This window comes from Hemicordylus capensis, chromosome 4 (assembly GCF_027244095.1).
Source record: "Hemicordylus capensis ecotype Gifberg chromosome 4, rHemCap1.1.pri, whole genome shotgun sequence".
NCBI lineage: Eukaryota > Metazoa > Chordata > Lepidosauria > Squamata > Cordylidae > Hemicordylus > Hemicordylus capensis.
The window spans coordinates 10,385,800-10,401,695 of record NC_069660.1 but is presented as its reverse complement, the minus strand read 5'-3'; the positions used below and the strand labels follow the sequence as shown (position 1 = coordinate 10,401,695).

The following is a 15,896-nucleotide window of genomic DNA, read 5'->3' as shown; positions in this document are numbered from 1 at the left end:
CCTTAAAGGATACACCCCGCACCGGCACTGGGCAGCACAATGAGAATGGTCATCTCCGCATCGTGCTGGGGGTCAGTGCAGAGTATTCAGCTTTGGCCAAAGCTTCATATGGGCCAAATAAACACTTTGTCAGGGATGACGGGGCCCTGCGCTGTACAATGAACAACACTATGGCTGATGGTAATGTTGCCTTATGATCTTCACTCTCACTGTTGGAGATGGAGTTCCAGAGGATCAACCTTTTGCACCAACTATCCTAATGGACACTTGGGGCACTGGGAGTAGAGATAGTGAGTAAGGGTCTCCCTAGCTGTTCTACCCATCTCTACTCTATGACCCCGATATGACTCTTCAGGTATTTCCTGTGCGGAGTCAGAATCCCTTCCTTTCCTCTTACAGAGCCAATGGAAACATCTCTCTCCCCCCCCCCTCCCCCTATCTATTCATTATGTAGTTCTTTAGATTAAGGATTAGGTCTTTCCTATCCAAAAGTTTACTTCACCAATAAATACTTAGTATTTAGTTCTTCTACAAGAATCTCCATGAGTCTTCTCAAAGTGGCTGCAACAACTAAACTCTGCAAACTACTCTGTAACTGGAGTGGGTAGTTTCTTTAGTGCTCTGCTAATTAATCTGGGGGTAAGAATTACAACCCCCAACAGGGGGAAAGTTTTATCACAGTTAACCCCTCTGTTAACCCCCTTTCATCAGATAGTCTTACCTCCTGAGCTTCTCCCTGATCTCCTGGTTTTTAATCTCATTCTTGAGGTCCTCAAACTCCTGAGCAGATGTGAGGTTGCAGAAGACCCGGAAATCATTATAAGGGGGGATGCCGTGATCCCGCCCCCTTTGGATGTTGATGGCCGCCAGGTCCAGAGAGACAGAGTGCACCATTGAGAAGAGCTTCTCTGTCAGTTCCATGTTCAAGAGTTCGGAAGGCACCCGCATTTTCCCAGGGATCCCAAAGAGTCCGCGGAGAAGTGGGTCGATGCCCCCTTCCTGGATGATCCTGAATGGAGAGAAGAAGGCCTTATGGAGCGGGACGTGGCCTTGTGGGATAGGTTGGAAAGTTTCGTTGAGCCGGTAGAGAAGGGGATTGATGAGGGTGTGGCCAAAGCGGAACGCAGCAGTGGCGAAGGCATTCAGGATGCCGGCATTGGTGTTGGGCTCGTAGCCTCGGTACTCTCCTAAAACCTTCATCCCAGCTTCCCCAAGGATCTTGGGGAGCCAATGGGAGTAAGTAATGTGCTGCATCTGGGCCCCCACAATCTTGCGAGTCTCGTGGTAGAGAGTATCCCCATCCCAGTGGGGATTCAGGGCCAGGAGCTTGGTGGCTATGCGGTTGTGCTCACGGAACCACAGGGTGTGCATGGAGGTCAGGCCCAGCTGCTCATTGGCTCGGTGATCGCCTGCCAAGAAACACGGCACGGGGCTCTCGCTCTCGTCCCTCATGCACTCGGTGGGAGGCCCCACTGCAAAAGGAAGGAGGTGCTTCCCCGAACTTGGGACCACCTGGCCTTGCTTCAGCAGCCCTCTCTGGTTGCTGAGGTCCCTTAGTTCCGAGGACTCGTGTTCGGTGCTGCCGTAGACGTTGGAAGCATCGATGAAAGAGGTAAGGTGGTTGATCTGCTCCCGGGCATAGACGGAGTTCATCAGCAGAGAGGTCATCCCACTGCCGCACACTGGGCTGGAGCGGACAAAGAACATGCAGCGGCCATTCCTGACCCGGGGGTCATTCTCCGGGATCATGATGGAGAAGCACGGAGGGTCATTGGTGCACACCTGGCTGCAAGACTGGCCGTCAGAGAACCGGGCCATGCTGATGGCGGCCACCGTCTGGTCCAGGTCATGGTCCAGAAACTGGCCCCACTGCATCAGCATGTGTGTGAACTGGTCATCAGGGGTGATGGTCTCCGTGCCGATCATAGCGGTGGAGACCAAGCGTGGCAGAGGAAGCGGCAGATCTCTGGCATCTTCCACCAAAGAAAAGCCTCTGGGCAAGTTGAAGCCATTTTGGTAGGCTGGCTTGAGCAGACGCTGGAACGCCGTGAGGGACGCTCCCCACATTGGGTGCTGGAGGTTGTTGCAGGAGCCGTCGTGGGTCCGGTACTTCTTGTGGAAGCAGATGTCTGAGCAGTTGGGTGTGCGGCGGTGAGCGGAACAGCCAGACAGGTTGGCAATCATGTTCAGATAGTGTGGGGAGACCAGATCATTGTAGCGGTAGCCTGCAAGACAACCCTCAGAGGGTTACTCTTTCTATTAGAGTACATGCAGTACAAACTGAAACCCTGTTTTTCAGACCCAGGCATTATACTGATCATTACTGGTTATTTTTATGTTTTTATGATGTACTTTAGCCTTGAGGTCTAAGTGACAAAAGACGGTTTATACATTTAAAAAAGAAAGCAAGCAAACAATCTGACGGTCTAGGAATGAAAGTCTAACAACCAGAGTATCTTCTGCAGACTCTCCCAAGAATGTCCAGAGTTTCTAACTCTTAAATTGAAATACATAGGAGCAATTTCTTCCTAGGGCAATAGATCCTGCACAGCAAGCCTAAGCTGGACATTCAAGCTTAGGATGTGTGATCACTGTGTTCTGTTAATCTCATTGCTCTTCTTCCTGCCTCTGTACATAAGGCTATCAGTGCTCTGCTTGTTGCATGCAGGGGCATAATGTTTGCCTATCCCACCCCCCTTCCCTGGAAGGGCTCCCTATGATGTGGAACTAGGTCCCAGAGGGCTGCACAGCTCTCTGGGACATACCTCCACATTGCATGGAGTGCTTCCAAAGTAGGGGGAGATCGAAAACAATTGCTACCCCTATGCGCACACACTGTAATCATCCAGAATGCAGCACCAGTGCATACACAGCACCAGCTCTTTCTGAGAAGGGCCGATTTGTCCTTGGTCAGCATGTGAGCCACTATCCTTCCATGTTTAAGGAGTCCCATTACTTGATCATTACAAAGTTTCATATCTGATGTTTTTTCAGAAGTACAGATTCTAGGGGGAAATACATATTTTTGTAATCAAGACCACAGACTGTAAATTTATATAAGTATGGCCCACACTGTGTATTTTCTTTAGCTGAACTGTAGAATAAGTGGTTTGTTATTTAGAAGAATAAACCACCTCACAAATTCTATTTCTTACTCAAGACAGTATTATTTATGCCAGATATGCACTGCTTTGGCTAATCCCTCCTGCAAGAGGGCTGCCTGTCAGCGAATTAATGCCAGCAACTCAATGCTGCTTTATACCTGTTCCATTCATGATCACCACCAACCCCTGCTGCACGTGTTCCTGAATCAACTGCAAGGTCCTCTCGAAGATCTCTCCAGCCCGGGCTGTCTCAATGGTGTACGGATCCCGCGGATAACGGAAAAGGGCCAGCAATTCATTAGGAGTCTTGGGCCGCCTGTTCAGAGATGATAAAGTGTGATCTCTGAAGCAGCCTGACGTCTTCCAGAGCCTTAATTTTCTGCATTACTGCTTCCACTTCTAATTAAGCTCCTGGTTGCGTGAGAGTCAGATGGGAAAGAACTACATGCCTCTCTCCCCCACACCCCCACGTGGTTCCTGTATCCACACAGACTTGGGGTGGCATCTCTCAACCACTGTCAGGCACTTGTGAATTCATCCCCCAAACCTCCTTACTTGCTAAACAGTTCAGTGCGCGTAGAATTGATAGCATGGTCCACGCTGCTGATGGCTTCCTGGATTGAGGTGGCTACAAAAGTATCGCCGCTTCTTCTGACATTCGTGGCTTTTTAGCCGTGGGAAAGCAAACAAACAAAAATTAAATGGGGCATTCAGTCTGCAATCATCTGCCTTGAAACAGGATGTAGAAAAATCCATGCTTCATTCTTCAAAGCCAACAACACACACCCTTCCAAGAACATGAATTCTTCCTCAGCTAATTGGCTTGCAACATGTAAGTTTCACAATGTTAAGGGAATGAAATGTTTCATTAGATTTGCACCCTTGCATTTTTATCTTATGTTCCTGGGCAATTGAGATGGCGTTGCCCTACCTTCATTCATTCATTCATTCATTCATTCATTCATTCATTCATTCATTCACAACACAATTGGCCCCGGGCAAATTTTGCTGATAGTACCAATTGCTTACAATTCAAGCTGCAATATTTTAATCAACAACAACAATGCAATATTTTTGGGGATGGGGCTACAGCTCAGTGGAAGAATGTCTACTTTGTATGCAGAAGGTCCAAGGCTTCTCCAGGTAGGACTGAGAGAGATTCCAGCCTGCAACCTTGGAGAAGCTGCTGCCAGTCAGTGAAGACAACACTGAGCTAGATGGACCAGTGGTCTGACTCAGTATGAGGCAGTGTCCTATGTTCCTATGAAGAAGACGCCCACAAAGGGCAGCAGATTTTAAATCCTTTTTATGATTACTTGCGGTGGGGGGAGGGGTGGATTGTAGATGGCAAAAGGCATCTTATAAAAGAGCCTTTCCATGCCTCCTCTAAGATTATGATTGCTGACACACGTGAGTGCATCAACTAAAACCGCAGAAAGAATGCTTTATTTTCTTTAGAAATGATTGCTGTTTTTCATATGCACATTAATGCATATTTAATCAACAAATCAACCATTTAAATCCAGGGGTCCAGAAACTGGGGTCAACAATGTGGCTGGGGATGGTGGGAACTGTAATCCCACAACATCTGGGGACCCAAGTTTCAGAACCCCCAATATAATTAACTAAAACTCAAATGGGGTAACAGAAACAGTTAAAATCCTAGACCAAGGGTTAGTTTTTTGTATTGGCTGGATGTGGCTGAGTTGGGAGGGTAGGGGAAGCAGGCATGTGAGCTGGCCTTGCAGAACCCACATTATTAGAGCAAAGCAAGAGGTATCATACCGGTCACTGTCAACTGCATGGTGCTGGAAGTGAACCCAAAGGTATTCCTGGCTATACACTCGTATCTCCCTTCATCCGCCATCCCCAGATCGCTGACAGAGAGGGTCCCCTCGCGGCCGATATGGAACTTTCCACTCTCTGTGATCTGAATTCCATCCTGTTGCAGAAGGAAAGAGTTTGGGAGTGTAAAGGAAATCCTTTCTGGGTGGACACAGAGGCGTGGTCTACCTATGCAGCAGACCGAGGTGGCAGGACATGAAGTGGTGAAGTAGATTGTGCCACTGCGGGTGGGTGGATGCTTTTGAATGTTCCTCTGCGATTTCTTTCTTTTTTCATTTTTTTTTAAAACAAAGAACCCTCTTTTACCACAGGAAACCAGCATCGGAGGGGAAATGCCAGAATAGTATAGTGTAATGGTTAGAGCGCTGGGATGGGGCTGTAGCTCAGTGGCAGAGCATCTGCTTGGCATGCAGAAGGTCCCCGGTTCAGTCCCCGGAAATTCCAGGTAGGGCTGAGAGAGATTCCTGCCTGAAACCTTAGAGAAGCTGCTGCCAGTCTATTTGGACTATACTGAGCTAGATGGACCAATGGTCTGACTCAGTATATGGCAGCTTCCTGTGTTCCTGGAACTAGGGAGTTGGGGTTCACATTTCTGCTCAGCCATGAAGCTCCCTTGATCTGTCTCAGAGTAACCTAAACCGCAGGGCTGTTGTGAGGATAAAAAGGGTGTGGAATACTATGTAGGCTGCCCAGACCACCTTGGAAGAAGGCAGAAGAAAAATGCCACAAGACCACTTGATCTCCACGGTACTCCCTTTCGATTTTCAGGGATGTGTTTTGATAGGGAGGAGACTTCAAAATCAGAACCAAGCACTGCCATTCAACCACCTCATTCTCTTGCACGTGTAGACTATTTATTGATTGACTGAATTTCTCTACCGCCTAATATAGAAATCTCTAGGCGGTGTAGACTAGGCCTGACAGCTGACTCATGGACCCGATTCACACATTACGCCCAACCCTTGCATGATGAGTGTACAGTGTACACTGGTACAGATCTGTATACAGGTACAGTTAATCACACATTATGTTGTATCCTTCGTTTCAGGATCAATTTTCTAAATGAGTCCAGATACAGTCATCCACACAAACACATGTACCTGTGTACAGACATCTGAATGCAGGTGCACCAGAATGCCTTCATGGGGCTATAGTGACTGTTTGTGTCTGGGTCAGAAGCCAAGGGGTTATTTTCTTAGGGCACCCGTAGGAGCCATCATGCGTTCTCAGACAGAACACAGCCCCTAAAACAGGGATGGAATAGTTGAGCTGGGCAGGGCAGCAAACTGGACCGGGAGGCGAGCCACTGGATACTGCCTCGGCACAAACGTGTCCAAGGAGAACAGGGGCGGCCCTCTCATGAAGCATGGCGAGTCGGTCACCTCAGGTGGAGGTGTGAGGAGGGGCACAGAGCGACACAGGTACTACCACGGCGGGCACACCTGCCCGTTGATGCTGTCCATACTGTCCTTCACCCCAGGCAGCAAAATGTCTTGGAGTGCCTCCTTGCCTCAGAAGCAGACTTTGACCCAGAAACAACAGCCATGAGAACTGGCACAGCACACGCAAGCCTGTTTTTCAGGGTTTTTTAAAAAACTGTTGTGATTGTTTAATTACTGTTTTGTGATGTTTTAATTGTTAGTTGTTCTATACTGTTTTATAATTTTTGTTTTAATTGTTAACTGATTTTAATGGTTTCGTTTTTAATTGTCAACCACCCTGAGCCATTTTGGAACGGCGGTGTAAAAATCGAATGAATGAATGAATAAATAAATTAATAATAACAACAAGAATAATACTAAGTGCCAACCAGCTAAGCAGGCAATGAGACTATTCACACGCACATGCAAAACTGGGCTAAGGGAGCCCAGCCCGGTTTTGCACGTATACGTGAGCTGCTGGAATCGGGCCGATCCCAGCAGCATCCCAGCAGCAAACCCGCCTAACCAGCCACCCTTTAAAACAAGGTTAAGGGGACGAGCACTCCCTTAACCTTGTTTTTTTAATTGTGTGGCAGCCGTGGCTGCAAGATTGCAGGGGGACTGAGGAGGGGAGGGGGGATCTCCATGTTTCAATGCACACTTAAGCAGTGCATTATGGTATTTCCGGTGGCTGGGATGACACATTCTGGCCCCTGACCCTCTCTGCTGCCTGGGCGTGCGGGTAATCGTCTGGGCACGCGGGGAGCGCGCCCAACAATGGCGCATCATTCGTGTGTGGGCAAGGTAGGTTTAACCTGCCTTCTCTGGAGCCCTTCTCACTGCTTGTGAGAAGAGGCTCAGTGGCATTTAAGCCATATGACCACCAGATGTCACCAAAGAACATAAGAACAGCCCTGCTGGATCAGGCCCAAGGCCTATCTAGTCCAGATCCTGGTTTCCCTTACTAAGATATTGTAAACATTACCTTTGTAAAGGAAACTATCTAGTCCAGCATCCTTGCAAAGATACGGTAAGATTCAAGGGGCAGCAAAGAAAGAGGGAGCTCTGGCCACATTTGACATACAAGGCCATTTCTTAGTGCACGGGCCTCCCAGATGTGGTTGGACTACAACTCCCATCATGCCCAGCCACAATGGGCAAAGGGGAGAAGGGGGGTTGTAGATCACAACATCTGGGGACCCCATGTTGGAAACCCTCGTTTTAGTTCATGTTTCTTTAGTATTGAATTAAATTGCAATGCAGTGCTTCTGGATAGTACTGAGGCTTAGACTATGGAGAATCTCCGAAGGAGGGAGTTCCACATCTGTGGAGAACTAGGATGCAAGTCCCACACGAGCAGCCCTGACTGGTCAGACTTGGCGAGTGGCTCAAGAAGCAGCTCCCAGATGAGGTTAAAGGTTGTGACAGAACATAAGAGAGAAGGGTCTCCAAGGAGGGGTATGGAAACCAAGTCCCATGAGGAAGGAGCTGGGTATGCTTAGTCTGGAGAAGAGGAGACAAAATGGAGATACGATAGCCATCTCCAAATATCTGCCGGGCGAAGGAGCAAACTTGCTTTCCGTTGCTCCTGAGGGCAGGACTATAATTACAGTCAAACCTCGTTATACTGTATGTGTAACCGCTATTTGCAGTTCCGTGTACTTGCAGGTGTCTAATTGACACCTGTCTTCATTATCTGTGGATACCCTAAGGGTTAAAACCCCCGTATCCGCAGTTCCTAGAGGGCTGGAAGTGACCACAGGGGGTCACTTCTGGCCGCCATTTTGTGAGGAGGAGCCATTTTGTGGCTAATTTCTTCTTCTTTAAAAAACACACCTTTTTAAAAAAACAAACAGATTTTTCACAGATTTGGATGGCATTACGGAGCACATGGGAGCATGGTACAGTAAATGCCTTTTTTCGTGGTCCCCCCCACTGTTTTTGGTGGGTTTTCCCCCCACCTTTTTGGTCCATTCTGGAACCTAACACCCCTCCTTTCCCACAGGCATAATGCCTCATTGCTTGTGCTTTTGTTACTCGCGGTAGTATGCCACCAGTAACAAGGTTTGCCTGTAATGGGTTGAAATGACAAGGAAGAAGATTCAGGCTAAACATCAGGAAGAATTTCCTGACGGCAAGAGCCTTACGGCAACAGAACAGTCTGCCTTGGGCAGTGGTGGCCTCTCCTTCACTGGAGGTTTTCCAAGGGCGGCTGGAGGGCCATCTGTCAGGAATGCCATGGCAGACTCCTGCACTGAGCAGGCGGGTGGACTAGAAGACCTCCAGGACCCTTCCCAACTTGACTATGATTCTAGGTATTCAGATTCCCAGCCCTTGAGCCTCCAAGTTCAAAGCGCATTGCCTGGCCATGAATACTCAGACCTTGGCCCACGTTATGGTAGGCTGCGGGTCCCCTTGAGCAGCGCAAGTGATGTCGATGTCCTTCCCAGTCTCTGCCACCAGATCTTGCGGGGGATGAAGGAACACTGGAATCACTATTCCAAAGAGAGGAACAGATGTTTATCTATTGCATTTATATCTCGCCCCATATAAAATCTCTGGGTTAAATTAGAGCACAACAATCAATACCTTAAATCACATGAAGCCAATTAAAATAAGCATCAGTAAAACCTTCACACCCTATAAACTAAAAGCCTGATAAAACAGGTGCATTTTCACTTAGAAGCAGCTAGAGTTGGGGAGGTTCCAGTGTCATGAGGGAGCGTGTTTCAGAGCTCTGGGGCAACTCTAGAGAAGGCCTGCTTTGGGGTCATTGCTAAATGAGCGGGTGGTAACTGCAACCGAACCTTCCCTGTGTTGGAGATGAACTTCCAGTGCATCGACCTTTTGCACCAACTGTCCTAATGACCACTCGGGGCATTGGGAGTAGAGACAGTGAGTCAGGGTCTCCCTCTCTATGACCCCTGAACTGACTCTGCAGCACTTCCTGTGCTGCGTCACAATCCTTCCTTTCCTCCTAGAGAACAGATGGAAACATCTCTCTCTCTCCTTACCTATCCACTATGTAGTCCTTTAGATTAGAGATAGGTCTTTCCTATCTAAGTGTATTTAACCAATAAATATTTAGTGTTTAGTCATACAAGGATCTCCATGTGTTTTCTCTAAACAGCTGCAATATCCAAACCATCCTCTGCTACCTACTCTGTAACTGGAGTGTGTGCTCATTCCTTAGTGCTCTGCTGTTTTTCCTATTGTGGGTAAAAATCAACAACCTCTAACACCCTGATGATCTTAATGGGTGGCAGGGTTCATGAAGAAGAAGGAGCTTCCTCTTAAATACCGGGAGCTTCTCCAGACTGCGGGCTTTATTGTGGGTTTAGTGAGAGTTCTAATTTCTACCCAAAACTGATACAATAAGTGGGAATTTTACCCTGGACATAAATCAGGCTAGGCTCTCACACACTAGGCTCTAATTGTATGTAAGGCTCTTTGCAGTGTATGTATGTAATTGTATGTAAGGTTCTAACAGGTTAATTGTATGCAGGCTCTTCGCAGGCTAGGCTCTGATTGTGTGTCAATCACGCTAGGCTCTAACACGCAATTCAAACCCTGACCTTTGTGTGAAGTGCTCCCCAATATCTCGCATGGACTTCAGTACGAATCTGGCCAATGTGAGAACGCACACCCTCCATTCCAGGGGAGAAGCAAGCTAAATGCCCCGTCTGGGAATGCTCCTGTACTTTAAAATGCCAGTACAGTAAATATTAGTACTTTCTTAGCAAGGGGCACCTTAGAGGTTGGAAGCAGGAGCGTAGCCACCATTGGGTGACCGGGTTCAAAGAACTCGGGCCACTGCCCCTCAGGAGCCATGTCTTGCGACCGCAACACTCCCCCTGCATCTGACGTCAGACGCGGGGGCCGTGGCTTAGCTCCCAAACAGCCCTGTTTGGGAGTTAAATGGCCAGCGCCTTTAAGGCAGGGAGAACTGCCCCTGCTCAATCTAACTCCTGAACGGGGCCACATGGCCCCATTCGGGAGCTAGACCATGCTCCCGCGTCTGATGTCAAACACAAGGGTGTGGCTAACCACCCGCGTCTGATGTAGGGGTGGGGCGAGGGGGGCTGCCGCTGGCCTCCCTCCGTTAGTGGTTGGATGGGCTGCAATGGGGATGAAGACCCTTTGATGAGCAGAATCTCACATGCAAACGTACCTCGTGGGGTCACCCAGAGCTGCACCGGGAAGCTCTGGACACCGATAGCGCTGATGGCATGGCATTCGTACTGGCCTTGGTCATGAAGGGCAACCCGGACCACTCTCAGGGTGCCAGTAGAGAGGATGCTGTGCTTCCGGTCGCTTGGCAGAGGCCCACCTAACAACAACCATGACTTGTTAAGGAAATGGCCAGTTCCCACAGTTCCCAACCAGGGAAGAGAGAAGAGTGACTGAGTAATTATTCCAGAGTCCAATGCATATGAATAATATCCATTCGTCTTATACACTGCAACAAAAAGCTCTTACGGTGCCTTAAAGACTAACAAATGTATTGCAACATAAGCTTTCATGGATTACAATTCCTTAAGATGCTGAAGAGTGCTCTTTTTGGTGATCCATATAATGGCAGTTGTACACATCTGGGGCCCGGCCACTGCAGTTCATGTCATGTCAGAAACCTAAGCAAGGCTGCTATCAAGGGGTAAGAAACAGAGAATCTATACTACCTCGATGTGCTCTGACTTCCACCTGGGCGCTTTCTAGACTAGCTGCTGGAATAGGAGCAAAATGCCTCCGTTCGGGCAAGTCACATTTGGATTGTAAACAGCAGGGGGAGCAGTCCTGCAGCAACTAACAACCCGGAAAAACTGCAGCTTTTTCACGCCAGATATGCAGCGTCCTTGCTCCATATGGCTGAGATTAAATTCGAAACAAGGCATTGGAAATGTGGACGGCACCCTGCTGTCCGCGTAGGGACTGCGGTGTCACAACGCAGGAAGTGTGGAAGCACACTTTTGAGAGACATTCTGACCCCGTTGTAGGGTCTAGTCTGGAAAGTGCCCTGAGGAAAGATGGAGATGGACGTGTACCACAGACCTCTCTGTAGTGCATGGAGCATGCTTAAATGTTGCAAATTATTATAAAAGAGGGGAATCCCAGTGAAATACCTGCTCTCGTCCAGGCAATAACAGGGAGAGGATGTCCCTCTGCAGAACATGGGAAGTCCACGCTCTGCCCCTCAGTCACGGTCTGATCAGTGGGGACCACCAAAAACCTAGGTTTATCTGTGAAGAAGATAAAAAGACAGAAGAGAAAGCAACAGGTTTCAAGCTGGTTTTAAGTGACAAATCTCTTCCCACCTAACACTTTTGGACTGAGCTGAGGTATCAAAAAGTGAACTCCCTTACACTCTCGGTGAACAGTGGTAGTTCACTCCAGTAGTAAAGTACACTTGACTTCTATACTATCTGCACTGCCAGTTCAAATTCCAATGAATTGGCAATGTGGGACGACACCAAGGTAAAGTACTTTACTGGATACCTAAGTAAAATACTTCCTTGTTGCTGTTTGAGAGAGCAGATGCAAACTTACTTACAACGGGGCATAAACCACAAGAAGCTCTCTTTAACCAGCCTCACAGAGTTCTACAAAAGCTCAGCTGTGGGTCCCATTATTTTCAATAAAGATTGGACAGAAGTTTTTAGTAGTTCTAGGATTCTGTTGTATAGCATGAAAGTTTGCATCGGGTGCAGAATTTAATATCTTAATATATTTCAACTCCCTTCCTTTCATGGCTACAGAGGTAGTGTCATTCATGCTTGAATTATGGGGGAGGAGGAAGGGGAGCCCTTAATGATATCCATGTATCCCTCCTGATGTCTCCCAGTTCTAGCCAAATCATAGCTCATGGCAATCTTCTAAAAACAGTGGCTAAGGGAGCTGTTATATAGGCCCTCCTTGACTCCCCTGTAATCTGAGCAGCAACTTCATGTGTTAATGTGTACCATGATTTGGGATCATTATACCGGGCAGGTATAACAACTTGGGGTTCCCAGATGCTGTTGGACTACAACTCCCATCAACCCCAACCACAATAGCCAAAGGCCAATATCCAATATCCAATATAGTCTCGGGACCTAAGGCTGAGAACCCCGATAGAAGAAGACAGAAGAAGACAGACTGAATGGGAGTTAGTATTATAGATCTGGTTAGTGGTTATATGTCTTACATCTCTTACAACTTTTTAAAAGGCAGTGAAGACGCATTTGTTCACCCAGGCTTTTAATTAGATAGTGTTTTAATTGTGTTTTTAATCATTTTAACATTTTAAATTTTAATTGTTGAAATGTTTTAATCTTTTTATCAGTTGTTTTTATTGTTTTGTTGTAAAGTGCCCAGAGACTTGCATTTTGGGCAGTATACAAGTGTGTTAAATGAATAAATAATAAATAAATATGTTACTTTTTAATATCAATTGGGTGATTCAGATGTTCAGGCCAAACCCTAGTTAAATCTTGGTTCTCTGTGACATCTGCAAGACTTGGAAAAACACAATCCCCGCTCCCTTGCAGGTGTGAGCCTTGGAATAACTGCTGGTTGTGGTTAAAAACAAACCAGAGATTGTGATGTCCGAACTGAATGATCTCATTTTATTCTTACTATATTGCTTGAAATAAACCGAAACCCACTTCAAACTTTTGAATTCATATCTTGCCTTATTCCAAGTAAGTTGGCTAGACATCATGCCTGATATTGGTTTTTAACCACACCTGGGTGCTTTCCAGATTCATGCTGTTCAGCGGTAGTTTACTTTGGTTTGGCAGGATCATCTTGAAACCATAAATAAAGGGTATTGTGCAAAGCCACCAGCAGGGGGAGCAATCATTTCTAGCTTGCACAAACTTCCCACAATGTGAAAATACAGCGATTTTTTTACAACGTTGTAGTACCGTAACACAAAGATAAAACCCGAAAGAAGGCATTGAAAATGTGAATGGCACCTTGCTGGCAGCGCAGGCACTGCAATGTCGAAACACAGGCAGTACGGAAACACACTTAACGGACATGTAGTGACACCGTTGTAGGGTGGAAAGTGCCCTGGAAGTACAATTCTTCTGGGGTTTTCACAAGCAGGGAAGTGGGGAGAGCACACTCCCAAGCAAGGCTTGGGGATGCTGCAAGGAGCTAAGGTTTAATTGGGGTTCAGCGTGATGTCTGAACCAGCCCATCAAATCTTTTCCTGCTGGATCTTCCAGACTTTGGCCAAACAACACACTCATGTCTAGTGCTTAATGCAGGGGTTCTTAAGCTGGGGTCTGTGGGGCAGGCCCAGCTGGTCTGTAGTTAATCTTTGCTGCACTTAATTTAGTTTGCTTCCTGGTGAATCAGAAAAATGATCTTGAAAACAGCTATGCTGAGTACTCGTTTTTCCTCTGTTTTTTTACTGGAGCCATATGAAATTATATTATATAAATGGCGTGGGGTGGGGTCTATGGGTAATACTTGAGTAGCTATTGCTGGTGTCTACCTTATGCTTATTTTCAGACTTTGAGCCCTTTTAGGACAGAGAACCGTCTTATTTATTTATTATTTATTTCCTGTGTAAACTGCTTTGAGAACTTTTGTTGAAAAGCGGCATATCAACATTAGGAGGAGGAGAAGGAGGAGAAGGAGGAGGAGGAGAAGATGGGGTGTAGGGCAGTCTATATGTGTAGAAAGGTTCCCTGGGCGAATGCATCTTTGGTCACCTTGGACGATGACGTTTGCTGTTGCCTGGATGGACCCTTCACTGTTACTGGCGTTGCAGCTGTACTGGCCCTGATCCGAGAAGGTGACGTTTTGGATGTAGAGGCCCCCAGAGCTGGTGGTGGTGAAGCGAGGATCTTGCGGCAGTGGAAACCCTGAGCTCAGCCTCCAGACCACACGAGGCTGAGGATGCCCGGACACCCCGCACTCCAAAGTGACACTTCCCCCAACCAGCACTTCTGTGTTCTGGGGCTGGATCACCAAGCTGGGCTTGGCTGGAAGCGAAAGCAACAGAACAGTCGATTAACTGATAACACTTGGCATTGACGGATCACTTCAGAGTGTTCAAAAGACTTTTAAAAACGTTCTTCCAGTAATCTTTCCAAGCATGCTGTAAGGTAGGCCAGGGCTATTACTCCCCAGCTGAGGGAGTATGTGTCCATTGAGGTTGTGAAAGACTGATTTGCCAAATGCCACAGAGGAATGCCACGGAGCAAGGAGGAGACGTCTAGTGTTCCCTCTCATCTTTTTCATCTGTGTGCAGAATGCATTTTGTTCTGGGCAGCAGGATCAAGGCAATGTGTGCGTACGTGCATTCAGAGTTAGGGGTGTGCACGGAACCAGCTGGCCCTGACTGAGCCAGTTCGGTCTGGCACGTCCCCCCCGAACCCCCTCCTCAGTCCGGTCTGGGGGGTGGGGGTTCGTGAATTATTATTATTTAAATTATTTTTTTAAAAAACAAACCTGTAGCCCCTTTGGGGGGTTCCTAAAGACCACGGGGGTTCTGCAAAGGTGCCCCCTCCCCCCGCCAGCCTCTTAATTCACCGCCACAGCCCATCCTGGGCTGATTTTCGGGCCCGTTCGGGCCTGCAAAGATCGTCACAGTAGCCATTTAGGAGGCTGCCACGCATGCTCCAATGGCCTCGCAGGGAGCATTTGAGCACGCACAGCAGCCATTTTTAAAAATATTTTTTTTAAAAAAAATGGCCGCTGAAAACAAAATGGCCGCTGCACATGCTCAAATGGCCTCTGTGGGGCCTGGCATTGCCTAGGGCCTCACAGAGGCCATTTAAACATGCGTGGTGGCCATTTTGTTTTCGGGGTTCTAACCCAAACCCCTGAAACCCCAAACCCCTGAACCAGTTCGCACTTCCCTATTCAGAGTGGGCCCTTCCTGATCCAACCTGAGTGGAATCTAAATTCAACTGAGCGGACATCAAAAATTGTGTGAGCGCAAGCACATGCATACGCCTTAGAGGGAACACTGGAGCAGTCCCAATAGAGCCCTTTCTAGTATAAAGGCCAAGCAGTTCATTACACTGGGACATCATGGCTGGGTGCTCCTCCTGGTGGTCCTCATGTCGCTGAGGGTTACGCTGTCCTTTCAGATCAACCCACGCTGCTTCAGTCATCTAAGGAAGTGCCAGTGGTCTTGCTCAAGAGCCCAAGTGTACACTCCTTAAAGTTGTGCATGTACATTTCAGGAATGTCATGGACACCAGAAACACTGGTGTCAATCTACTGCGTCGTGCTCCCAGCGTGCGGGTGAGCAGCTTTGGGTATTTGTGCCCTTGCACAAGTTTCCTTAGATGTCTGCAGCAACATGGGCCAATCCGAAAGAACCGCAGAACACTCCGCAACATGTGGGCCCGTGACATCTTCTTTTTGTAAAACCGGCTCTTTGTGCGAGTACGTGATTGCAGCTTTGGGGAGGGCAGCTCAAGTCAGAGAACTGGTATGGGCAGGGAAGGTTAGGCTCATATCTTTCCACAGCCCCAGGGTAAACCCCTGCTCGTCCCCCCCCCCCCAGTAGGGATGTGCACAAACC

At 47.8% G+C, this 15,896-nt stretch overlaps 1 protein-coding gene across 7 annotated transcripts in view; it reads right to left on the bottom strand.

The window, feature by feature from the left end:
* Positions 1–15,896, bottom strand: part of LOC128322324 (peroxidasin homolog) — a 165,787-nt gene that overhangs the window by 49,212 nt on the left and 100,679 nt on the right. For all 7 annotated transcript variants that reach the window (XR_008305664.1, XR_008305665.1, XM_053243384.1 and 4 more), the window contains 8 exons: positions 14,071–14,343; positions 11,491–11,607; positions 10,542–10,700; positions 8,753–8,865; positions 4,890–5,046; positions 3,660–3,768; positions 3,263–3,420; positions 722–2,225 (listed from right to left, as the gene is read on the bottom strand). Coding sequence is in view for 5 of the 7 variants with exons in the window: in XM_053243384.1 (XP_053099359.1) it covers positions 722–2,225; positions 3,263–3,420; positions 3,660–3,768; positions 4,890–5,046; positions 8,753–8,865; positions 10,542–10,700; positions 11,491–11,607; positions 14,071–14,343 (2,590 nt within the window). In the remaining 2 variants the exon portion in view is untranslated. The remainder of the gene's footprint in view (positions 1–721; positions 2,226–3,262; positions 3,421–3,659; positions 3,769–4,889; positions 5,047–8,752; positions 8,866–10,541; positions 10,701–11,490; positions 11,608–14,070; positions 14,344–15,896) is intronic.